General features: G+C 44.3%; 1 protein-coding gene across 1 annotated transcript in view; it reads left to right on the forward strand.

Moving 5' to 3' along the window:
• LOC115127904 (voltage-gated purine nucleotide uniporter SLC17A9-like) overlaps nt 1-18,859 on the forward strand; it is a 50,852-nt gene extending 31,993 nt beyond the window's left edge. The window contains exons 3-13 of the mRNA XM_065005654.1: nt 1,524-1,663; nt 8,204-8,303; nt 11,715-11,845; nt 12,043-12,139; nt 12,747-12,843; nt 13,294-13,381; nt 13,553-13,587; nt 13,685-13,800; nt 17,637-17,692; nt 17,802-17,831; nt 18,262-18,859. Coding sequence (XP_064861726.1) covers nt 1,524-1,663; nt 8,204-8,303; nt 11,715-11,845; nt 12,043-12,139; nt 12,747-12,843; nt 13,294-13,381; nt 13,553-13,587; nt 13,685-13,800; nt 17,637-17,692; nt 17,802-17,831; nt 18,262-18,440 — 1,069 coding nt within the window. The 3' untranslated portion in view covers nt 18,441-18,859. The remainder of the gene's footprint in view (nt 1-1,523; nt 1,664-8,203; nt 8,304-11,714; nt 11,846-12,042; nt 12,140-12,746; nt 12,844-13,293; nt 13,382-13,552; nt 13,588-13,684; nt 13,801-17,636; nt 17,693-17,801; nt 17,832-18,261) is intronic.
• The last annotated feature ends 7,705 nt before the right edge of the window (nt 18,860-26,564 follow it).

A 26,564-nucleotide genomic window follows, 5' to 3' on the forward strand; every position in this document is an offset into this window, starting at 1 on the left:
CTCTCTTCCCTCAGGGTTGACGGTGTAGTGTAATACTGTAGTAATAGCCATGCTGTTATATGACTCTCTTCCCTCAGGGTTGACGGTGTAGTGTAATACTGTAGTAATAGCCATGCTGTTATATGACTCTCTCTTCCCCTCAGGGTTGACGGTGTAGTGTAATACTGTAGTAATATCCATGCTGTTATATGACTCTCTTCCCCTCAGGGTTGACGGTGTAGTGTAATACTGTAGTAATAGCCATGCTGTTATATTACTCCATCTCTTCCCCTCAGGGTTGACGGTGTAGTGTAATACTGTAGTAATAGCCATGCTGTTATATGACTATCTCTTCCCCTCAGGGTTGACGGTGTAGTGTAATACTGTAGTAATAGCCATGCTGTTATATCTCTCTTTCCTCAGGGTTGACGGTGTAGTGTAATACTGTAGTAATAGCCATGCTGTTATATGCCTCTCTCTTCCTCAGGGTTGACGGTGTAGTGTAATACTGTAGTAATAGCCATGCTGTTATATTACTCCATCTCTTCCCCTCAGGGTTGGCGGTGTAGTGTAATACTGTAGTAATAACCATGCTGTTATATTACTCCATCTCTTCCCCTCAGGGTTGACGGTGTAGTGTAATACTGTAGTAATAGCAATGCGGTTATATGACTCTCTCTTCCCCCTCAGGGTTGACGGTGTAGTGTAATACTGTAGTAATAGCCATGTGGTTATATGACTCTCTTCCCTCAGGGTTGACGGTGTAGTGTAATACTGTAGTAATAGCCATGCTGTTATATTACTCCATCTCTTCCCCTCAGGGTTGACGGTGTAGTGTAATACTGTAGTAATAGCCATGCTGTTATATGACTCTCTCTTCCCCTCAGGGTTGACGGTGTAGTGTAATACTGTAGTAATAGCCATGCTGTTATATGACTATCTCTTCCCCTCAGGGTTGACGGTGTAGTGTAATACTGTAGTAATAGCCATGCGGTTATATGACTCTCTCTTCCCCTCAGGGTTGACGGTGTAGTGTAATACTGTAGTAATAGCCATGGTTATATGACTCTCTCTTCCCCTCAGTCAGTGTAATACTGTAGTAATAGCCATGCTGTTATATTACTCCATCTCTTCCCTCAGGGTTCAGTGTAATACTGTGTAGTAATAGCCATGCTGTTATATGACTCTCTCTTCCCCTTAGGGTTGACGGTGTAACTGTAGTAATAGCCATGCTGTTATATTACTCCATCTCTTCCCCTCAGGGTTGACGGTGTAGTGTAATACTGTAGTAATAGCCATGCTGTTATATGACTCTCTCTTCCCCTCAGGGTTGACGGTGTAGTGTAATACTGTAGTAATAGCCATGCTGTTATATGACTCTCTCTTCCCCTCAGGGTTGATGGTGTAGTGTAATACTGTAGTAATAGCCATGCTGTTATATGACTCCTCATGGCTGAAGGTGAGAATGTATAGTCGTAATAATAAAGTTGTCTGGAGAGTGCATGTTGTTGCAGTAACATTATTATGATATCTATTCCCTTCAGGGTTGGAGGTGAGAAGGTGCTCCTGCTGTCTGCGGCGGCCTGGGGGGCGATGACAGCCTTCACACCCGTCCTGGCCCACTTCTGCTCTCAGCCCATCTTCTCCATGACGCTGGCCCGCTTCCTGATGGGGCTGCTGCAAGGTCAGAGGTCACTGGGCACTGGGAGCGAATGAACAGCTATGCTCCGTCTCAAATGACACCCTATTATTTCCTATATAGTGCTGTAATTATAACTACATGAGGAAGGGACAAGCAACTGTGTGCCCAAACCGAGAGAACTGGTTTCTGGTTAAGAGTCAAATACTGTACAAAACCAGTCAAATAGTTTCTCTGTCCTGAACAAACAAAGATGGTCTCACCTTCAGAACTACATAGCCTGTGGCTTTACCTTTAAGAGTGGCCTCTGGGGTTGAAGTTTGACTTTATTGCTTCCTCCTGAGGTATAACTGTTTCCTACTTTTTTTATTTCTTTTTTTATTGAACCCTTGTTTTACGATTGTGCATATTTTTCCGTCAAAGTTAAATGACGAACTTTGCTCTTTAGCGAGTTTTTTCCCGTCCTATCCAATACCAGGTGTATCAAACGCCTCTGAATGATGTATCATCCACTTCAACAGTGTTTCCTGCTCCTGGGACATCAATGGTTACACATTGTAACTATCCAATACCAGGTGTATCAAACGCATCTGAATGATGTATCATCCACTTCAACAGTGTTTCCTGCTCCTGGGACATCAATGGTTACACATTGTAACTATGCAATAGACTAGAAACATGATTTAAGTAAAGGCTGATTTGTAATTCATATATAGAGAAAGAAAACAGTACACCCTACCAGCACGCCCACAAGCGAGCCACTCAGGTGGAGAATCGGGGGCGGCAGGGTAGCCTAGTGGTTAGAGCGTTGGACTAGTAACCGAAAGGTTGCAAGTTCGAATCCCCGAGCTGACAAGGTACAAATCTGTCGTTCTGCCCCTGAACAGGCAGTTAACCCACTGTTCCTAGGCCGTCATTGAAAATAAGAATTTGTTCTTAACTGACTTGCCTAGTAAAATAAAGGTCAAATAAAAAATAAATAAAAAAATTACGTGAGGAATGAGATGGGAATAATGTAATGAAACAAGCAGGGAGCAGGTTTCAAACCCTCAACATTGTAGCCCGAAGTCCAGCACGCTATCGACTGTGCCCAAATGTATTAATTGGGGGGCCGATTGTGGCTAAAAACACTTTCTATTGGAATCTTTATCATGTGGAAAGGGGGAAAAGTATTATTATTAGTTTTTCACAAGCGCAGCAGGATGGGCTATTAGCTGAACAATAGACTATTCAACCTCTACTAAAGAACCGAGTTAGGTGTGACTTGCAACACATTTTTTGTATACATCTTTCCGCATCTACCTACACACTTATCTACCTACACACTTATCTACCTACACACGGTCAATGTTCTGAAGGAAAAAAAAGAAGAGGAAAATATATATATATACTGAAAGGATATTTTCAGGACCCTGTCTTTCGAAGATAAAGATAATTAGTAAAAATCCAAATAACTTCCCATGCTTGTTCAATGAACCATAAACAATTAATGAACATGCACCTGTGGAAAGGTCGTTAAGACACTAACAGCTTACAGACGGTAGGCAATTAAGGTCACAGTTATGAAAACCTAGGACACTAAAGAGGCCTTTCTACTGACTTTGAAAAACACCAAAAGAAAGACCAGGGTCCCTGCTCATCTGCGTGAACGTGTCTTAGGCATGCTGCAAGGAGGCATGAGGACTGTAGATGTGACCAGGGCAATAAATTGCAATGTCCGTACTGTGAGACGCCTAAGACAGCGCTACAGGGAGACAGGACAGACAGCTGATCGTCCTCGTAGTAGCAGACCACGTGTAACAACACATGAACAGGATCGGTACATCACACCTGCTGGACAGGTACAGGATGGCAACAACAACTGCCAGAGTTACACCAGGAACGCACAATCCCTCCATCAGTGCTCAGACTGTCCACAATAGGCTGAGAGAGGCAGGACTGCGGGCTTGTAGGCCTGTTGTAAGGCAGGTCTTCACCAGACATCACCAGCAACAACATTGCCTATGGGCACAAACCCACCGTCGCTGGACTAGACAGAACTGGCAAAAAGTGCTCTTCACTGACGAGTCGTGGTTTTGTCTCACCGGGGATGATGGTTGGATTCACGTTTACCATCAAAGGAATGAGCGTTACACCGAGGCCTGTACTCTGGAGCGGGATTGATTTGGAGGTGAAGGGTCCGTCATGTTCTGGGGCGGTGTGTCACAGCATCATTGGACTGAGCTTGTTGTCATTGCAGGTAATCTCAATGCTGTGCGTTATAGGGAAGACATCCTCCTCCCCCATGTGGTACCCTTCCTGCAGGCTCATCCTGACATGACCCTCCAGCATGACAATGCCATCAGCCATACTGCTTGTTCTGTGTGTGATTTCCTGCAAGACAGGAATGTCAGTGTTCTGCCATGGCCAGCAACGAGCCCGGATCTCAATCCCATTGACCACGTCTGGGACCAGTTGGATTAGAGGGTGAGGGCTAGGGCCATTCCCCTCAGAAATGTCCGGAAACTTGCAGGTGCCTTGATGGAAGAGTGGGGTAACATCTCACAGCAAGAACTGGCAAATCTGGTGCAGAGAGGCTAAACAGGTTAACATTCGCAAGGCCGCAGGGCCAAACGGAATACCAGGAAGCGTACACAGAGTATGCTCTGACCAGCTAGCAAGTGTCTCCATTGACATTGGCAGTAGAATGGCCCGTACTGAAGAGCTCAGCGACTTTCAACATGGCACCGTCATATGATGCCAACTGTTCAACAAGTCAAATTTCTGCCCTGCTAGAGCTGCCCCGGTCAACTCGAAGTGCTGTTATTGTGACGTGTAAACATCTAGGAGCAACAATGGTTCAGCCGCAAAGTGGTAGGCCACAGAAGATCACAGAACGGGACCGCCGAGTGCTGTAGCACGCTTGCAATGCTCACTACCGATTTCCAAACTGCCTCTGGAAGCAGCGTCAGCACTAGAACTGTTCGTCGGGAGCTTCATGAAATGGGTTTCCATGGCCAAGTAGCCACACACAAGGCTAAGATCTTCATTTCACAATGCCAAGCGTCGGCTGGAGGGGTGTAAAGCTCGACACCATTGGACTGGAGCAGTGGAAACGCGTTCTCGGGAGTGATGAATCAAACTTCAGCATCTGGCAGTCAAACAGACGAATCTGGGTTTGGTGGATGCCAAGAGAACCTGCCCAACTGTAAAGTTTGGTGGAGGAGGAATAATGGTCTGTGGCTGTTTTTCATGGTGCGGGCCTCTTAGTTTCAGTGAAGGGAAATCACAATGCTACAGCATACAATGACATTCTACATGATTCTGTCCTTCCAATGTTGTGGCAACAGTTTGGGAAAGGCCCTTTCCTGTTTCAGCATGACAATTCCCCCGTGCACAAAGTGAGGTCCATACAGATATGGTTTGTCGAGGTGTGGAAGAACTTGACTGGCCTGCACAGAGCCATGACCTCAACCCCATCGCACTCGCCTAATCACCCAACATCAGTGCCCGACCTCACTAATCCTCTTGTGGCTGAATGGAGGCAAGCCACCCCCCTCCCCCAGACAATGTTTCAGCATCTAGTGGAAAGCCTTCCCAGAAGAGTGGAGGCTGTTCTAGCAGCAAAGGAGGACCAACTCCATATTAATGCCTGTGATTTGGAATGAGATGCTCGTCAAGCAGGTGTCCACATACATTTGGTCATGTAGTTTAAACCTAGAAAATTAGTATCATCTTATGTATTACTCTACCAATCTTCTTTATATACTGTAATGTTGGGATGTTTTTTATTTTCCCTCTCCCTAGAAGTCATGGTAAACAGATTGCGATGAGGTGTACATATATGTGCATATGTACTAATATGTAAAGCCATAGTCTGGATAATAATTTAATGATTTCAGTACAAAGGGAAATCCACTCTAAATATTAGGATCCTGGAGGGGGGAAGCACGCCCTCATCCACATCGATGGGGATGTAGTGGAGCGGGTTGAGTATCAAGTTCACTAAAGAATTAACATGGTCCAGACACACACAGTTGTCAGGGCAAGACAGCGCCTCTTCCCCCTCGGGAGGCTATAAAGATTTGGCATGGGCCTTCAGATCCTCAAAAACATATGCAGCTTTATCATGTGGAGCAGGTATTCCTAAACTGGGGTACGCGCAATGCCGTCGGGGGTACGCAAACTAAAAATATGATTCTTATATGGTGCAGATATGGCTGGGACAAATGTACAACAAGAGAGGATATGTTTAAAGTACTGGACAGCTTTGTGACATCAAATGGACTTTGGTGGTCAAGATGTGTTGGTAACTACTGATGACGCAAAAGCCATGACAGGGAGACATAGTGGAGTGGTAACGCGCATACAAGCAGTTGCTCCCGACGCCACTTGGGTACACTGCAGCATCCACTGACACTACAGTGAAAATGGTTAACTTTGTTTAAGCAAGGCCACTGAACTCTCCTCTATTTGCTGCATTATGCAATGAAATGTGCAGCGTCCATGTAACGTTTTTACAACATGTAGGAGAGCGCTACAGAGAATGGGAGAAACTCCTCAGATACTCGAGGCTGTAATCGCTGCCAAAGGTGCTTCAACAAAGTCCTGAGTAAAGGGTCTGAATACTTATGGAAATGCCATACTTCATTATTTATTTTTATATATAAATCTTTCTAAAGACCTGTTTTTGCTTTGTCATTATGGGGTATTGTGTGTAGGTTGATGAGGGGGGAAAACAATTTAATCTATTTGCGAGTAAGGCTGTAACGTAGCAATGTGGAAATAGTCATGGGGTCTGAATATTTTCTGAATGCACTGTATATGTACATAGCTACCTCAATTACCTCCGTACCCCTGCATATTGACTCAGTACTGGTACTCCCTGTATATAGCCATGTTATTACCTCGTACCCCTGCATATTGACTCAGTACTGGTACTCCTTGTATATAGCCATGTTATTACCTCGTACCCCTGCATATTGACTCAGTACTGGTACTCCCTGTATATTGCCATGTTATTACCTCGTACCCCTGCATATTGACTCAGTACTGGTACTCCCTGTATATTGCCATGTTATTACCTCGTACCCCTGCATATTGACTCAGTACTGGTACTCCCTGTATATAGCCATGTTATTACCTCGTACCCCTGCATATTGACTCAGTACTGGTACTCCCTGTATATAGCCATGTTATTACCTCGTACCCCTGCATATTGACTCAGTACTGGTACTCCCTGTATATTGCCATGTTATTACCTCGTACCCCTGCATATTGACTCAGTACTGGTACTCCCTGTATATTGCCATGTTATTACCTCGTTCCCCTGCATATTGACTCAGTACTGGTACTCCCTGTATATTGCCATGTTATTACCTCGTACCCCTGCATATTGACTCAGTACTGGTACTCCCTGTATATAGTCATGTTATTACCTCGTACCCCTGCATATTGACTCAGTACTGGTACTCCCTGTATATAGTCATGTTATTACCTCGTACCCCTGCATATTGACTCAGTACTGGTACTCCCTGTATATTGCCATGTTATTACCTCGTACCCCTGCATATTGACTCAGTACTGGTGCTCCCTGTATATAGTCATGTTATTACCTCGTACCCCTGCATATTGACTCAGTACTGGTACTCCCTGTATATAGTCATGTTATTACCTCGTACCCCTGCATATTGACTCAGTACTGTTACTCCCTGTATATTGCCATGTTATTACCTCGCACCCCCTGCATATTGACTCAGTACTGGTACTCCTGTATATGGTCATGTTATTACCTCGTACCCCTGCATATTGACTCAGTACTGGTACTCCCTGTATATAGCCATGTTATTACCTCGTACCCCTGCACATTGACTCAGTACTGGTACTCCTTGTATATAGTCATGTTATTACCTCGTACCCCTGCATATTGACTCAGTACTGGTACTCCCTGTATATTGCCATGTTATTACCTCGTACCCCTGCATATTGACTCAGTACTGGTACTCCCTGTATATTGCCATGTTATTACCTCGTAACCCTGCATATTGACTCAGTACTGGTACTCCCTGTATATTGCCATGTTATTACCTCGTACCCCTGCATATTGACTCAGTACTGGTACTCCCTGTATATTGCCATGTTATTACCTCGTACCCCTGCATATTGACTCAGTACTGGTACTCCCTGTATATTGCCATGTTATTACCTCGTACCCCTGCACATTGACTCAGTACTGGTACTCCCTGTATATTGCCATGTTCTTTTTGTGTATTTATTTATTGTCACTATTCAAAATGTTATACATTTTTTTATCTTTAACTCTGCATTGTTGAAAAAGGACCCGTATTTACAATTAAATTTAGATGTTGATTTGAAACGCGTCGTGTCAGGATATGAATCATTAGTTTGATTCTGCAGGCGACAACGCTTTCTCATTTGAGACAATGGTGTTTTTCTTTTGCCGTTTTCCACTTTCTGTGTCATTTTGCCTAAAGAAGACAGAATACAGAACATTCCTTCCAAATATGTATTAAATGAATGAACCAATGTGTGTGACTTTCTGCGCTCACTACATAGTGTAACAGAGCTGTGTATCTGTACCTCCAGGTGTGCACTACCCATCTCTGGTGAGCCTGTGTTCTCAGAAGGTGGTGGAGAGTGAGAGAGGATTCCTCATGAGCACTGTGGGCAGTGGCTCCTATCTGGGGTGAGTCTAGCCCTACGAAACTCCCTGTTTCCACGCTGATCTAGGGTTGCAAATATTACTGGAAACTGCCAGAATTTTTGAACTTTAAAGAATTTCTATGTAATTTATCAAAAGACATCTAGAGGCCCTTTTGGGTACTTCAAATGATCACAGTAAAATCAAATCCAATTTTATTTGTCACATGAGCCGAATACAACAGGTGTACCTTACTTTAAAATGCTTACTTACAAGCCCTTATCCAACAATGCAGTTTTAAGAAAATAGAGTTAAGAAAATATTTACTAAATAAACTAAAGTAAAATAAAATAAAAGAATGACAATGAGGCTATATACAGGGGTACAGGTTAGTAATGAGGCTATATACAGGTGTACAGGTTTGTAATGAGGCTATATACATGGGTACAGGTTAGTAATGAGGCTATATACAGGGGACAGTTAGTAATGAGGCTATATACAGTAGTACAGGTTAGTAATGAGGCTATATACAGGGGGACAGGTTAGTAATGAGGCTATATACAGGGGACAGTTAGTAATGAGGCTATATACAGTAGTACAGGTTAGTAATGAGGCTATATACAGGGGGACAGGTTAGTAATGAGGCTATATACAGGGGACAGTTAGTAATGAGGCTATATACAGTAGTACAGGTTAGTAATGAGGCTATATACAGGGGGACAGGTTAGTAATGAGGCTATATACAGGGGACAGTTAGTAATGAGGCTATATACAGTAGTACAGGTTTGTAATGAGGCTATATACAGGGGTACTGGTACCGAGTCTATGTGCAGGGGTACAGGTTAGTAATGAGGCTATATACACGGGTACAGGTTAGTAATGAGACTATATACAGGGAGTACAGGTTAGTAATGAGGCTATATACAGGGGTACAGGTTAGTAATGCGGCTATATACAGGGGTACTGGTACTGAGTCAATGTGCAGGGGTACAGGTTAGTAATGAGGCTATATACAGGGGACAGGTTAGTAATGAGGCTATATACAGGGGACAGGTTAGTAATGAGGCTATATATAGGGGACAGGTTAGTAATGAGGCTATATACAGGGGTACAGGTTAGTAATGAGGCTATATACAGGGGGACAGGTTAGTAATGAGGCTATATACAGGGGTACAGGTTAGTAATGAGACTATATACAGGGGTACAGGTTAGTAATGAGGCTATATACAGGGGTACAGGTTAGTAATGAGGCTATATACAGGGGTACAGGTTAGTGATGAGGCTATATACAGGGGACAGGTTAGTAATGAGGCTATATACAGGGGTACAGGTTAGTAATGAGGCTATATACAGGGGTACAGGTTAGTAATGAGACTATATACAGGGGGACAGGTTAGTAATGAAGCTATATACAGGGGTACAGGTTAGTAATGAGGCTATATACAGGGGTACAGGTTAGTAATGAGGCTATATACAGGGGTACAGGTTAGTAATGAGGCTATATACAGGGGACAGGTTAGTAATGAGACTATATACAGGGGGACAGGTTAGTAATGAGGCTATATACAGGGGTACAGGTTAGTAATGAGGCTATATACAGGGGTACATGTTAGTAATGAGGCTATATACACGGGTACAGGTTAGTAATGAGGCTATATACAGGGGTACAGGTTAGTAATGAGGCTATATACAGGGGACAGGTTAGTAATGAGGCTATATACAGGGGTACAGGTTAGTAATGAGGCTATATACAGGGGGACAGGTTAGTAATGAGGCTATATACAGGGGTACAGGTTAGTAATGAGGCTATATACAGGGGACAGGTTAGTAATGAGGCTATATACAGGGGTACAGGTTAGTAATGAGGCTATATACAGGGGGACAGGTTAGTAATGAGGCTATATACAGGGACAGGTTAGTAATGAGACTATATACAGGGGTACTGGTTAGTCAGGGTAAAGTGACTGCATAGATAATAAACAGCAAGTAACGGCATTGTAAAAACAAACAAAGGGGGGGTCAATGCAAAATGTCCGGTTGGCCATTTGATTAATTCTTCAGCAGGCTTGGGGGTAGAAGCTGTTAAGGAGCCTTTTGGACCAAGATCTGGCGCTCCGGTACCGCTTGCTGTGCTGTGCAGTGGTAGTGAGAACAGTCTGACTAGGGGGACTGGAGTCTTTTGACTCTTCCTCTGACACTGCCTAGTGTGTAGGTCCTGGATGGCAGGAAGCTTGACCCCAGTGTGTAATTATCTCTGTCCCTCTGTGTGGCCTTTTCACATGTTGAATATATTATTAATATTATTAAATCAAATAACATTGGAACAACAAAGCTGTAAAACGTTATCCTAAATATAATATGTTTAATGTAGAGACACAGGAGAGGAGCACTTTGGTTTTTAGTTCATCCACGAGGTGCTCTTTGATCATGGGATGAAATACTGTAGAGCAAAAAGAAGTTGATGCTAATACAGGAAACAATGCCCAGAAAGCCGGGATATACACGCGTTGTCCACCACTATTCCTTGTCACCCTGATGAAGGCTGTTATAGTCGCAACGCATCAGTATTTTCTTATTCTTGGCCGTAAAACAATAAAGGCTTCTTAATGTTTTCACTACATGAGTGCCTTAATTATTTCTGGAAGTTTGTTTGCAGTAAGGCTTTTCGAGCGTTGCTTACTATCCCAGCATCAACTTCATTTACTTCTATAATATGTTTAATATGAGGGTTTCAGCATCAAACTTCCTTTTTTTTGTGTTGTGAATTTTTTGGCACCAAACTGGTGTCAGTTGTGGAAAAGGGCCTTAGTTGGAAGAGTTATAATGCCATTGTTGAATAGATGGTTTTTTCATTAATAAGTCTATTTTCTCTTGAACCATATATTCTATCCACAAGAAACTCATGGATAATATGGACACAGATATAAAAAAAAATGAATACTGTATATGAATTAATTTTGTTATATTACCGAAAATTCCTGTAACTTTGGTAAATTACCAGAAGCTTTGCAACCCTTCCCCTGCCTTGAGCTCCATTGTTTCCCCCACTGGTGTTTAAAGAGTATGATTGAGGGAGGGTAAGCTGATCCTAGATCTGTGCCTTCGAGCAGTTTTTACCAGGGTGTTTTAAGTGCTGCTGTTGTTGAGGTCATCTGTTATGGAAGCCAGGGTAAGCTGATCCTAGATCTGTGCCTTCGAGCAGTTTTTACCGGGGTGTTTTAAGTGCTGCTGTTGTTGAGGTCATCTGTTATGGAAGCCAGGGTCAGCTGTTTGTCATTGGAGTTGCCGGGGGATGTCATTTTGGGCTGGCCATAAACAACTCATCAGGGAACCACAGATGTTCCGTCTCCAGTCAGGAATTCTCCACAGATGGTCTTGTTTTGCCATTGCAGTAAAAAAACAATACAATACAACACTACAGTTTGAGTGTTTGACCAGTGCTGTTGTCTCCTGCAGGACACTGGTGATTGGGGGGGCTGGTTCCCTCATGCTGGACCTGTATGGTTGGGAGAGTGTGTTCTATGTGTCTGGTCTGCTCTCTGTCCTCTGGGCGTACTGCATGTGGAAATACCTGCTCAAAGGGGACGGTAAGGAGTGTGTAGGTGTAATTGCAACATGCATATCTTACTGAAACTGAACACTTTCATTTCACAGCTGGACTATTTTGGGCAAGTGCTGCGTCATTGTTGTTTTCTAGCCATCTGCTCGTATTGTTGTCATGAACTTCCTCTGAGCTCCACATTGAGCTCAGACTTTTCTCTTTCTTTGTGTGTGTGTGTTCCAGGACCTATCATCACATTGGAGTCGCTGGGTCGTGGAGGGCCCCGGTCCAAACTCTCCAGGAGACACTGGCTCCGTCTCTTCAAACAACCTGCTGTCTGGTGAGAAAAGGCCCAAACACAATCCTCTCTGATCAGATCACTTCCCTGTCGATGTTTCCGTCTCACATAAAGGCTTCATTCATATCCTCTGTGCCTGTCTCTATTGGCTGTTATTTATAGAACCCCATGGCAGTCCGTGCAACTGATCTGCCCTGTTTACAATGACGGAAATGGTTGGTTGGTTGGTGTTATTTCCTGTAATGGCTAAACCACACCTCGATAGGAAAATGAACCACTGAACAGAAAAGCAGATGTCACTGACTGTGTAGGTGGGGGTTGGTGTGAGCATGGATTTGCAGCACGGACTGACACTGTTCAGTTCTTGAATGAGCGAAACTCAGTGGAGAGAGAGCTATTTAAACACTCCGAATAAATATACAGTAAACATACTGATGGTGCTTGTTTTTATGTTGCACATACACATTAATATAACTGTAGTGGTGACCCATACGTAAGTTATTTCAGCCAGTAAAAGTAGGAACTGCTGTGGAATATTTTGAGCTTTAAAAATATGTAGCCTATGAGTCATAGAAGTGGTACACTGACTTAATTATATTTGTTTGCTCTGTCTCTCTCTCTCGCTCTGTCTCCATTATCCTCCCTTCAGTGCTGTGATTATTACGCACCTTTGCACTGCGAGCACCTTCTTCACAATGTTGTCATGGCTACCGACTTACTTCAAGGACACCTTCCCTGATGCCAAGGTAACTTGCCCCCTCCATCCCTCCTCTTTACCCAACCCATTCCTTCAGAAGACGAGACAAAACAAAACTTGAAATACCACATTGGAGTTCAAGGTTGGAATGGCAAAGACAACAGACACTTGAAAGTGTACATACAAAATGGCTCAATTCTAGTCAGACCCCCCTGCATCTGACAGACCCCTGTAATACCACTGATTAAACCAAGAGAGGGCGCTGTAGACATGGTGTAGACATAAAACTCTGCTAGCTAAGGAACTCAAATCTAGTCAGACCCCCCTGCATCTGACAGACCTGTGTAATACTAGCTAAGGAACTCGGATGTTCCCCCAACTTAGATGTTTGCCAAGTTGGATCACGATCTCTTAACAAACGTATAGGGTATTAATGTCATACATGTCTGAGCTCATATCAGTGTTATTGGTGTTAAATGTTATGGTGTTCTCCCTGCAGGGTTGGGTGTTTAATGTTATCCCATGGTTTGTGGCCATCCCCTCTTCTCTCTTCAGTGGCTGTCTCTCTGACCACCTTATCAGCCGAGGTAATGCCAGAGATATCAACTATTTGTCATCAGGAAACAAATGATGTGAATGTTTTACTTTTGTTTTACTGATTGTAATCAGTCGAAGTTGGGTACCCTTATACGATTGTCAAGGTTTTTAACTATTGACCACGTCTCTCTCTCTTTGTCTCTTTCTCTCTCTGTCTCTAGGGTTTGACACTGCTGCTGTGAGGAAGCTTATGCAGGTATTGTAGCTTGTTTCCGATTCAATGCCCACATTGGCATTACTAGTTAACTTTGCCTTTCCTCTCCTCACCTTTCCTCTCCTTGTGTCCTGGTCAGTTCTTCTCCATGGGTGTGTCCAGTGTGTTTACCCTCCTGCTGTGTGGCACCACCACCTTCCCCATAGCTGTGGCCTTTGTCTCTGCCACCATGGGTCTCACCACCTTCAGCCACAGGTACCGATGCTCGTCCCCAAATCCCCTCCTAGGCCTAGTGTCTATCATCTAGGACCATATTCAGCCACAGCTACCGATGCTCGTCCCCAAATCCGCTCCTAGGCCTAGTGTCTATCATCTAGGACCATATTCAGCCACAGGTACCGATGCTCGTCCCCAAATCCGCTCCTAGGCCTAGTGTCTATCATCTAGGACCATATTCAGCCACAGGTACCGATGCTCGTCCCCAAATCCGCTCCTAGGCCTAGTGTCTATCATCTAGGACCATATTTAGCCACAGGTACTGATGCTCGTCCCCAAATCCGCTCCTAGGCCTAGTGTCTATCATCCCCAAATCCGCTCCTAGGCCTAGTGTCTATCATCTAGGACCATATTTAGCCACAGGTACCGATGCTCGTCCCCAAATCCGCTCCTAGGCCTAGTGTCTATCATCTAGGACCATATTCAGCCACAGGTACCGATGCTCGTCCCCAAATCCGCTCCTAGGCCTAGTGTCTATCATCTAGGACCATATTCAGCCACAGCCACAGGTACCGATGCTAGGACCGTCCCCAAATCCCCCGCTCCTAGGCCTAGTGTCTATCATCTAGGACCATATTTAGCCACAGGTACCGATGCTCGTTCCCAAATCCGCTCCTAGTGTCTATCATCTAGGACCATATTCAGCCACAGGTACCGATGCTCGTCCCCAAATCCGCTCCTAGGCCTAGTGTCTATCATCTAGGACCATATTCAGCCACAGCTACCGATGCTCGTCCCCAAATCCGCTCCTAGGCCTAGTGTCTATCATCTAGGACCATATTCAGCCACAGGTACCGATGCTCGTCCCCAAATCCCTCCTAGGCCTAGTGTCTCATCTCATCTAGGACCATATTCAGCCACAGGACCATATTCAGGACCATATTCAGCCACAGCTACCGATGCTCGTCCCCAAATCCGCTCCTCCTCAGGACCTAGTGTCTATCATCTGTCTATCAGGACCATATTCAGCCACAGGTACCGATGCTCGTCCCCAAATCCGCTCCTAGGCCTAGTGTCTATCATCTAGGACCATATTCAGCCACAGGTACCGATGCTCGTCCCCAAATCCGCTCCTAGGCCTAGTGTCTATCATCTAGGACCATATTCAGCCACAGGTACCGATGCTCGTCCCCAAATCCGTCTATCATCTCCTAGGCCTCCCCAAATTGTCTATCATCTAGGACCATATTTAGCCACAGGTACCGATGCTCGTCCCCAAATCCGCTCCTAGGCCTAGTGTCTATCATCTAGGACCATATTCAGCCACAGGTACCGATGCTCGTCCCCAAATCCGCTCCTAGGCCTAGTGTCTATCATCTAGGACCATATTCAGCCACAGCTACCGATGCTCGTCCCCAAATCCGCTCCTAGGCCTAGTGTTTATCATCTAGGACCACCTTCAGCCACAGGTACCGATGCTCGTCCCCAAATCCGCTCCTAGGCCTAGTGTCTATCATCTAGGACCACATTCAGCCACAGGTACCGATGCTCGTCCCCAAATCCGCTCCTAGGCCAAGTGTCTATCATCTAGGACCATATTCAGCCACAGGTACCGATGCTCGTCCCCAAATCCGCTCCTAGGCCTAGTGTCTATCATCTAGGACCATATTCAGCCACAGGTACCGATGCTCGTCCCCAAATCCCCTCCTAGGCCTAGTGTCTATCATCTAGGACCATATTCAGCCACAGCTACCGATGCTCGTCCCCAAATCCGCTCCTAGGCCTAGTGTCTATCATCTAGGACCATATTCAGCCACAGGTACCGATGCTCGTCCCCAAATCCGCTCCTAGGCCTAGTGTCTATCATCTAGGACCATATTCAGCCACAGGTACCGATGCTCGTCCCCAAATCCGCTCCTAGGCCTAGTGTCTATCATCTAGGACCATATTCAGCCACAGGTACCGATGCTCATCCCCAAATCCCCTCCTAGGCCTAGTGTCTATCATCTAGGACCATATTCAGCCACAGGTACCGATGCACGTCCCCAAATCCGCTCCTAGGCCTAGTGTCTATCATCTAGGACCATATTTAGCCACAGGTACCGATGCTCGTCCCCAAATCCGCTCCTAGGCCTAGTGTCTATCATCTAGGACCATATTTAGCCACAGGTACCGATGCTCGTCCCCAAATCCGCTCCTAGGCCTAGTGTCTATCATCTAGGACCATATTCAGCCACAGCTACCGATGCTCGTCCCCAAATCCGCTCCTAGGCCTAGTGTCTATCATCTAGGACCATATTTAGCCACAGGTACCGATGCTCGTCCCCAAATCCGCTCCTAGGCCTAGTGTCTATCATCTAGGACCATATTCAGCCACAGGTACCGATGCTCGTCCCCAAATCCGCTCCTAGGCCTAGTGTCTATCATCTAGGACCATATTCACCCACAGGTACCGATGCTCGTCCCCAAATCCGCTCCTAGGCCTAGTGTCTATCATCTAGGACCATATTTAGCCACAGGTACTAACCCTTGAGGGCTACGCTGTTTTATCCTGGAAGTGAACAAGGATGTAAATGAATGATGCAGGATGTAGATAATAACCAACAGTGGAATGGGTCATATAAACATAATCACCCCCCCACAAGCGCTTTAACAGCGACTCTGTAATTCCACTTATCTTATCTGTCCGTTTTATAGGGTTTAATATGTTCAGGTGACAAATATAGGGCGTCTGTTTAACACCTTGTCTACTGGGGCAGTAAATATGGGGAGTCTGTTTAACACCTTGTCTACTGGGGCAGTAAATATAGGGAGTCTGTTTAACACCTTGTCTACTGGGGCAGTAAATATAGGGAGTCTGTTTAACACCTTGTCTACTGGGGCAGTAAATATGGGGAGTCTGTTTAACACCTTGTCTACTGGGGCAGTAAATATAGGGAGTCTGTTTAACACCTTGTCTACTGGGGCAGTAAATATAGGGAGTCTGTTTAACACCTTGTCTACTGGGGCTAGGGAGTCTGTTTAACACCTTGTCTACTGGGGCAGTAAATATAGGAGTCTGTTTAACACCTTGTCTACTGGGGCAGTAAATATGAGTCTGTTTAACACCTTGTCTACTGGGGCAGTAAATATAGGGAGTCTGTTTAACACCTTGTCTACTGGGGCAGTAAATATAGGGAGTCTGTTTAACACCTTGTCTACTGGGGCAGTAAATATAGGGAGTCTGTTTAACACCTTGTCTACTGGGGCAGTAAATATAGGGAGTCTGTTTAACACCTTGTCTACTGGGGCAGTAAATATAGGGAGTCTGTTTAACACCTTGTCTACTGGGGCAGTAAATATAGGGAGTCTGTTTAACACCTTGTCTACTGGGGCAGTAAATATAGGGAGTCTGTTTAACACCTTGTCTACTGGGGCAGTAAATATAGGGAGTCTGTTTAACACCTTGTCTACTGGGGCAGTAAATATAGGGAGTCTGTTTAACACCTTGTCTACTGGGGCAGTAAATATAGGGAGTCTGTTTAACACCTTGTCTACTGGGGCAGTAAATATAGGGAGTCTGTTTAACACCTTGTCTACTGGGGCAGTAAATATAGGGAGTCTGTTTAACACCTTGTCTACTGGGGCAGTAAATATACTGGGGCAGAGTCTGTTTAACACTTTGTCTACTGGGGCAGTAAATATAGGGAGTCTGTTTAACACCTTGTCTACTGGGGCAGTAAATATAGGGAGTCTGTTTAACACCTTGTCTACTGGGGCAGTAAATATAGGGAGTCTGTTTAACACCTTGTCTACTGGGGCAGTAAATATAGGGAGTCTGTTTAACATCTTGTCTACTGGGGCAGACAGTAACGTGTCTTGTGTCTGTACTCCAGCGGTGTGTCTGTGAATGTTCAGGACCTGGCTCCGTCATGTGCTGGGGCTCTGTTTGGTATGTTACACCGGTGGCTCATTTATCCACCTCTCAGCAGATTTGATTGATGAATATTACATTCCTGTCAAATATTACAAATGAATCATGTATCTATTTTTCATTGCAGGTGTTATGAATACCTGTGGAGCATTCTCAGGTAAGCATGTTCATTGAGGGACAAACCAAAGCGGAAACATCTGTGATGAATCGTTCACCAACAGTTCCAGGATCAGTTGTGTTGTCCTTTCATGAGGTGGTGATGAATAATTCATCTGATGGTTCTAAAGGCAGGACTTTGGGTCTCTTGTCAGTCTCATTGGCCCCAATGCTCCATGCATATTTCATACTGGCGTGATGATAGAGTTTGTGTCAGATAAATCATTGAGGGAGTAGAAGATGACAGTTAGGGCACCGTAGGGGGAAGGGGCATTTGAATCTGTTTACTTCTACCCCACACAACTGGGAATGGGAGGCTGAACTGGCATTTGTTGATATGATATGCCGTAGTCTGAAACTGCTCAGTTTGTGCGTGCATGTACTGTTTCCTGATGCCGTATTCCTCTGCGTATCTGATCGTGTATCTCCAGGTGTGCTGATGGTGTATTTCTCGGGGTATCTGATTGAGGCTACAGGGTCGTGGGCGTCTGTCTTCACCCTCATCACTGTGGTGAACCTGGTGGGCCTGGTCACCTTCCTGGCCTTCGCTGAGGCCCGCCGGGTCGACATGGACTCTTCCAAGGGCCACTACCACGACATCCACATCTGAGTCCCAAGCCCTGGTCCCTCAACAACCACCTTTTAAACTGAGGGGCCAAAACGGGACCAGGTCCCACACTATCCACATCTGAGTCCCCAAAACAGGACCAGAACCTATGCCCATGTACCACAGAATGCACACTGGAGACTTAAATATAGAAAGAGAACAGCGAGAGCCTTGGGCTGTTGAATGTATTAAAACATCCACATCAGAATTTGAGAAGTGAAAGAAGTGAAACAGTAGTGAAAGTCAATCCTAGATGTTTGTCAGATCATAGTGTTTCTTCTATATTAATTTAACAACTCAATTGTTTCTCTCTGTATAGACATTCGTGGATTTGGCAATTTCAGCTACACCTGTTGCTGACAAGCACACAGCCATGTCATCTCTATAGACAAACATTAGCACAATAAAATGGCCTTACTGAAGAGCTCAGTGACTTTCAACTTGGCACCGTCATAGGATGTCACCAGGTTGTCTCATTTCTGCCCTGCTAGAGCTTCCCCGGTCAACTGCTAGAGCTTCCCCGGTCAACTGCTAGAGCTTCCCCGGTCAACTGCTAGAGCTTCCCCGGTCAACTGTTAGAGCTTCCCCGGTCAACTGTTAGAGCTGCCCCGGTCAACTGTTAGAGCTGCCCCGGTCAACTGTTAGAGCTTCCCCGGTCAACTGTTAGAGCTGCCCCGGTCAACTGTTAGAGCTTCCCCGGTCAACTGTTAGAGCTTCCCAGGTCAACTGTTAGAGCTGCCCCGGTCAACTGTTAGAGCTGCCCCGGTCAACTGTTAGAGCTGCCCGGTCAACAGCTTCCCGGTCAACTGTTAGAGCTGCCCCGGTCAACTGTTAGAGCTGCCCCGGTCAACTGCTAGAGCTTCCCCGGTCAACTGCTAGAGCTCCCCGGTCAACTGCTAGAGCTGCCCCGGTCAACTGTTAGAGCTGCCCCGGTCAACTGCTAGAGCTGCCCCGGTCAACTGCTAGAGCTGCCCCGGTCAACTGTTAGAGCTGCCCCGGTCAACTGTAAAAGCTGCCCCGGTCAACTATTAGAGCTGCCCCGGTCAACTGTTAGAGCTTCCCCGGTCAACTGTTAGAGCTGCCCCGGTCAACTGTTAGAGCTGTTATTGTGACGTGGAAAAGTCTAGGAGCAACAACGGTCGCAAAATGGTACGCCACACAAGCTCACAGAACGGGACTGTCGAGTACTGAAGCACGTAGAAATCATCTGTCCTCGGTTACAATTTTCACTACCGAGTTCCAAACTGCCTCTGGAAGCAACGTCAGCACAAGAACTGTCGGGAGCTTCATGAGAAGAGTTTCCATGGCCGAGCAGTCACACACAAGCCTAAGGTCAACATGCACAATGCCATGTGTCGGGCGGAGTGGTGTAAAGCTTCCTGCCATTGGCCTCTGGAACATGCGTTCTCTGGAGTCACATTTCACCATCTGGCAGTCTGATGACGAATCTGGGTTTTGCGGATGCCAGGAGAACGCTACCTGTCCCAATGCATAGTGCCAAATGGAAAGATTGTGGAGGAGGAATAATGATCTGGGGCTGTTTTTCATGGTTCATGCCCCTTAGTTCCAGTGAAGGGAAATCACAATGCTACAATGACATTCTAGATGATTCTGTCCTTCCAACTTTGTGGCAACAGTTTGGGGAAGGTCCTTTCCTGTTTTAGCATGACAATGCCTCCGTGCACAAAGCGAGGTCCATACAGAAATGGTTTGCCGAGATTGGTGTGGAAGAACTTGACTGGCCTGCACATAGCCCTGACCTCAACCCCATCGAAAAACTTTGTGATGAATTGGAACGTTGACTGCGAGCCAGGCCTAATCGCCCAACATCAGTGCCCGACCTCACTAATGCTCTTGTGGCTGAATGGAAGCAAGTCCCTGCAGCAATGTTCCAACATCTAGTGGAAAGCCTTCCCATAAGAGTGTAAGCTGTTATAGCAGCGAAGGGGGGACCAACTCCATATTATTGCCCATCATTTTAGAATGAGATGTTCGACGAGCATGTGTCCACATACTATATATATATAGTTGAAGTCGGAAGTTTACATACACCTTAGCCAAATACATTTAAACTCAATTGTTCACAATTCCTGACATTTAATCCTGGTAGAAATTCCCTGTTGTAGGTCAGTTAGGATCATCACTTTAAGAATGTGAAATGTCAGAATAATAGTAGAGTGAATGATTTATTTCAGCACATTCCCAGTGGGTCAGAAGTTTACATACACTGAATGTTGTCCCATTCCTCTTGACAGAGCTGGTGTAACTGAGTCAGGTTTGTAGGCCTCCTTGCTTGCACACGCTTTTTTAGTTCTGCCCACAAATTTTCTATAGGATTGAGGTCTTTGTGATGGCCACTCCAATATCTTGACTTTGTTGTCCTTAGGCCATTTTGCTACATTTTTGGAAGTATGTTTGGGGTCATTGTCCATTGGAAGCCCCATTTGCGACCAAGCTTTAACTTCCTGACTGGCGTCTTGAGATGTTGCTTCAATATAGCCACACAAAATTCCTCCCTCATGATGCTATCTAATTTGTGAAGTGCACCAGTCCCTCCTGCAGCAAAGCACCCCCACAACATGTTGCTGCCACCCCCGTGCTTCATAGTTTGGATGGGGTTCTTTGGCTTGCAAGCCTTCCCCTTTTTCTTCCAAACATAACAATGGTCATTATGGCCAAACGGTTCTATTTTTGTTTCATCAGACCAGAGGACATTTCTCCAAAAAGTAAGATCTTTGTCCCCATGTGCAGTTGCAAAACGTAGTCTGTTTTTTTAATGGTGGTTTTGGAGCAGTGGCTTCTTCCTTGCTGAGCGGCCTTTTAGGTTATGTCAATATAGGACTCGTTTTACTGTGGATATAGATACTTTTGTACCCGTTTCCTCCAGCATCTTCACAAGGTCCTTTGCTGTTGTTCTGGGATTGATTTGCACTTTTCGCACCGAAGTACGTTCAACTCTAGGAGACAGAACGCGTCTCCTTCCTGAGCGGTATGATGGCTGCGTGGTCCCATGGTGTTTATACTTGCGTACTATTGTTTGTACAGGTGAACCTTCAGGCGTTTGGAAATTGCTCCCAAGGATGAACCAGACTTGTGAAGATCTATAATTTTTTTTCTGAGGTCTTGGCTGATTTATTTTGATTTTCCCATGATGTCAAGCAAAGAGGCACTGAGTTTGAAGGCAGGCCTTGAAATACATCCACAGGTACACTTCCAATTAACTCAAATGATGTCAATTAGCCTATCAGAACCTTCTAAAGCCATGACATCATTTTCTGGAATTTCACAAGCTGTTTAAAGGCATCGTCAACTTAGTGTATGTAAACTTCTGACCCACTGGAATTGTGATACTGTGAATTATAAGTGAAATTATCTGTCTGTAAACAATTGTTGGAAAATTGACTTGTCATGCACAAAGTAGTGTGTCTAATTATATGTGTCTAATTATATAGGAACAACTAGCATGTCATTGCACTAACACTAGTTGCAATGCACCAATCCTCCCTCCCTTCCCACCCACTACCCTTGCCACCACTGCTGAAAAAAATCCTAGGGGAACACTGACAGTGCTTCCATATTTGGATTTAAAGAACCATTCCTGTCATGTTTTTGATTGTTTGAATTCCAGCCATGGTTGGGCCTGTTGGGCTGGGACTGTGGAGTAGCGGTCGTGGAAATGGTGACTGTGTTTAAAAGTTCAAAGGTTCAGTATGACCTCAGTGTCTCCTGGTTCCACACACAGGTCTGGGTTTATGTTGGAGGAATATGAGGAGAATGACGTGTGTGAGTAGTCAGTTTGACGGTGGGTGCTCTATAGGTAACCGAGCACCCACCGAACAAGATGTGTGTTTGTGGCTGATGAAGGAAGCCCTACTCTGTGGAGACTATTGGGAAAGATGTGTGTTTGTGGCTGATGAAAGATGACTATTGGGAAAGTGTTTGTGGCTGATGAAGGAAGCCCTACTCTGTGGAGACTATTGGGAAAGATGTGTGTTTGTGGCTGATGAATGTGTGTTTGTGGCTGATGAAGCCCTACTCTGTGGAGACTATTGGGAAAGATGTGTGTTTGTGGCTGATGAAGGAAGCCCTACTCTGTGGAGACTATTGGGAAAGATGTGTGTTTGTGGCTGATGAAGGAAGCCCTACTCTGTGGAGACTATTGGGAAAGATGTGTGTTTGTGGCTGATGAAGGAAGCCCTACTCTGTGGAGACTATTGGGAAAGCATACTAAAAGAAAAAGACCTGACTGTGTGAGTGGCATCTAATTAGGAGGTGACTAATCACCCATACACCCACTCTGATGTACTGTACAATTTACCTGCCATCGTCTATCACCATGGTTACATGCTCGTCAGTGTGCTTCACTGCGTTTTGTTTCCAGAGCTGTCATAGAGAGACTAGCCTCAACATACAGTGGGGCAAAAAAGTATTTAGTCAGCCACCAATTGTTCTCCCACTTAAAAAGATGAGAGGCCTGTAATTTTCATCATAGGTACACTTCAACTATGACAGACAAATTTAGAAAAAAAATCCAGAAAATCACATTGTAGGATTTTTAATGAATTTATTTGCAAATTATGGTGGAAAATAAGTATTTGGTCAATAACAAAAGTTTATCTCAATACTTTGATATATACCCTTTGTTGGCAATGACAGAGGTCAAACGTTTTCTGTAAGTCTTCACAAGGTTTTCACACACCGTTGCTGGTATTACAGGCCTCTCTCATCTTTTTAAGTGGGAGAACTTGCACAATTGGTGGCTGACTAAATACTTTTTTGCTCCACTGTACATTTAGCTAGAAGGATTTGTTTTATGTTAAATTAAGAAGGCCAAAGGTTATTACGTTTCCTTTTTTTAATGTAAAGATGATAATTGCATGACATGCTCAAATAAAAAAGACCTGAATCACAGATTTTCATTTGATGTATTTCATTTATATGGAAATTGATATCAATGATGTTGTCAATAAAGCATAGGAGACCTGTAGAAAGATGCCATAGTGTATCATTTGAGAGTGGTCACTTAAAAGAGGCTTGATGGATGCAGTTCCGCACAGCTGATGAGGCAGTCAACTGTCATGCCGTAGACGCTCCCTGTTTGTTATGATTACTTCAGTCTGGACAGGATGTGATTACTTCAGTCTGGACAGGATGTGACGTCATCTGTAACATGTTAAGCCTTACCACCCACAGAGTGGTACGGACACAGTAAGGTGCTTCTCAGAAACAAAGGCCCTGACTGCAGTAAGGTTATGATGAGGTCAAACAGGATGACATTATGAATCAGTTATATTATGGCATTTTTGATTGAACTTGTTCTTGTAACTGAATACATGAACAGTGTTGACTCTACCTGTAGATCCATATATAAATGAAACTTACATATAGACCTGCTTTATACCTTAGGCCTTGGCATACAAAAGGTAGCACACTGTTAGTGACTGGGTACTGTACAAAAGCTATGCCCTAGTTTGTCAATGTCTGACCAATTTGTAGTCTACTGTTTTTACTTTGTTGTCAACTGAACACCCAACATTTTCGATCACAGAAGCTGACTAAGAGATGCCCTTATTCAAAAGCTCTTTCAGTTCACTTGCCTTAGCTGATGATTGTTTGAAAATGCCTCCATTGCTTGTTTGATTTCTGTCACATCAGGTTTGGGGTCCAACCAGTAGTAAAATCAGTGAGTGAATTGAAATTCTAATTCAAGAATAAAAAAATGCCATCTCAATTAGGATTTAAAAAATTATTTAATTGGAATTTTGATGAACTTCAATTTCTCCAGAATAGACCCCCAACCCAAACCCTGTGTCACATGCTGCCCTTTTGTATGTATCATATCGGCCCATTGAATTAGAGCCAAGAACCATATAATTCTGATTATGTTTCCGCCACCAACATTTCACAAACGTGTAGCTTTCTTCAAAAGCATACGGACTATTTTTGATAAGACAATGTAATATATATTATATATTTTAAAAAGATTTCAAAAGGTTTATGCAACATAAATAGTATTCTATTGCTTAAGACATATATTGTATTTGTAATCTTATTTTATTGAACTTGAAATAAATACAACTATTTTATCAACTGTAGTGAGTTGGGACTATTCCTTCCTGCCATGGAAAGTGACTGGTTAGACTGTAAGATGTACTTTCACCTGCTACCACACAGGGGCAGCAGAGGGCTTATAATCAAGAGTCACAAAGTAGCTCATTGGGAAAGGGCAGTACAATACATGTTTTGTCTTACTTTAGAAATACAAAAAATGTAATTGTGTGTTTACGTATGTCTACAAGATGTCATGTACTTATTTTTTTCCGTCCAATCAGATTTGTTTGTATCATGGCAATTAACTTCAAAGATGTTTCAGTGATATTGTACTTTCTTGCATAACATACTTGTTGTACTCATTGCACACACCCTTGTGATAACGGCTGAGCAATAGTAAAACCATCAAGCATGCAATATGCACCTTTATAGTGGGCATCATGTGCTCTCCGATCTCTCTGCCTCAGCTGTGCCGTGTATACTGGTGCAGGCAGGTCTCTCCCATTAACACTCCCCTCTCTTCAGGCCCAGCTCAGCCAGGACGTATGGGGTGGCACCATATGGCAGAACGCTATGTGCCATGTTGGCTAGCTGACACCACTCTCACGGGACTAAAGGCTCAGGTTACCATGGAGACCGGTGGCTTGTGGCCGTCAACGTGGCGATAGACGTGGAGGGGTCAGAGACTAAGGATGGTTCTGGGGAATTCAATGGTTAACAGAAGTAATCATTTGAAGATGGCTGGAGCAGGGAGTTGCAGGTTTTTAGGTAATATTGTTGTTATAAATGTCTTACACTGATGATGGCTTGATTTCTGACCATCTCCATCACACTTGCAACACAATCTGAAGACAATATACTACAGGTGCCATGAGAAAAACACAGGCACTTTACATCCCAAATAGTCTGAAACTGTTCCCTTTCCTTGTCTCCTTTCCTCTAAGACCTCTGATCTAATAAGACTTTACTGTCGCTGTAGTTACGTGGACAGGGGAGAGGTAGAGCGGAATAGAGGTCGACCGATTAATCAGAATGGCCGATTAATTAGGCCCGATTTCAAGTTTTCATAACAATCGGAAGTCGGTATTTTTGGATGCCGATTTTGCGGGTTAAAAAAAAATAAAAAAAATTATATATTTTATTTAACTAGGCAAGTCAGTTAAGAACACATTCTTATTTTCAATGACGGCCTAGGAATGGTGGGTTAACTGCCTCGTTCAGGGGCAGAACGACAGATTTTCACCTTGTCAGCTCGAGGGATCCAATTTTGCAACCTTACAGTTAACTAGTCCAACGCTCTAACCACCTGCCTCCCATTGCACTCCACGAGGAGACTGCCTGTTACTCAAAAGCAGTAAATCAAGGTAAGTTGCTAGCTAGCATTAAACTTATCTTATAAAAACAATCAATCAATCATAATCACTAGTTATAACTATACATGGTTGATGATATTACTAGTTTATCTAGTGTGTCCTGCGTTGCATATAATCGATGCAACGCTGGGGGATGATTTAACAAAAGCGCATTTGCGAAAAATTCACAATCGTTGGACGACTGTACCTAACCATAAACACCAATGCCTTTCTTAAAATCAATCCACAGAAGTATATACAATATTTTTAAACCTGCATATTTACCTAAAAGGCTGGTGTAACCGATGTGAAATGGCTAGCTAGTTAGCGGGTTGCGCGCTAATAGCGTTTCAAACGTCACTCGCTCTGAGACTTGGAGTGGTCGTTCCCCTTGCTCTGCATGGGTAACGCTGCTTCGAGAGTGGCTGTTGTCGACGTGTTCCTGGTTCGAGCCCAGGTAGGGGCGAGGAGAGGGACGGAAGCTATACTGTTACACTGGCAATACTATAGTGCCTATAAGAACATCCAATAGTCAAGGGTATATGAAATACAAATAGAGGGATATAGTCCTATTACTATAATAACTACAACCTAAAACCTCTTACCTTGGAATATTGAAGTCTCATGTTAAAAGGGACCACCAACTTTCATATCTTCTCATGTTCTGAGCAAGGAACTGAAACGTTAGCTTTCTTACATGGCACATATTGCACTTTTACTTCTC

The sequence above is a fragment of the Oncorhynchus nerka genome, linkage group LG20 (genome assembly GCF_034236695.1).
Source record: "Oncorhynchus nerka isolate Pitt River linkage group LG20, Oner_Uvic_2.0, whole genome shotgun sequence".
In the NCBI taxonomy this organism is placed as follows: Eukaryota; Metazoa; Chordata; class Actinopteri; order Salmoniformes; family Salmonidae; genus Oncorhynchus; species Oncorhynchus nerka.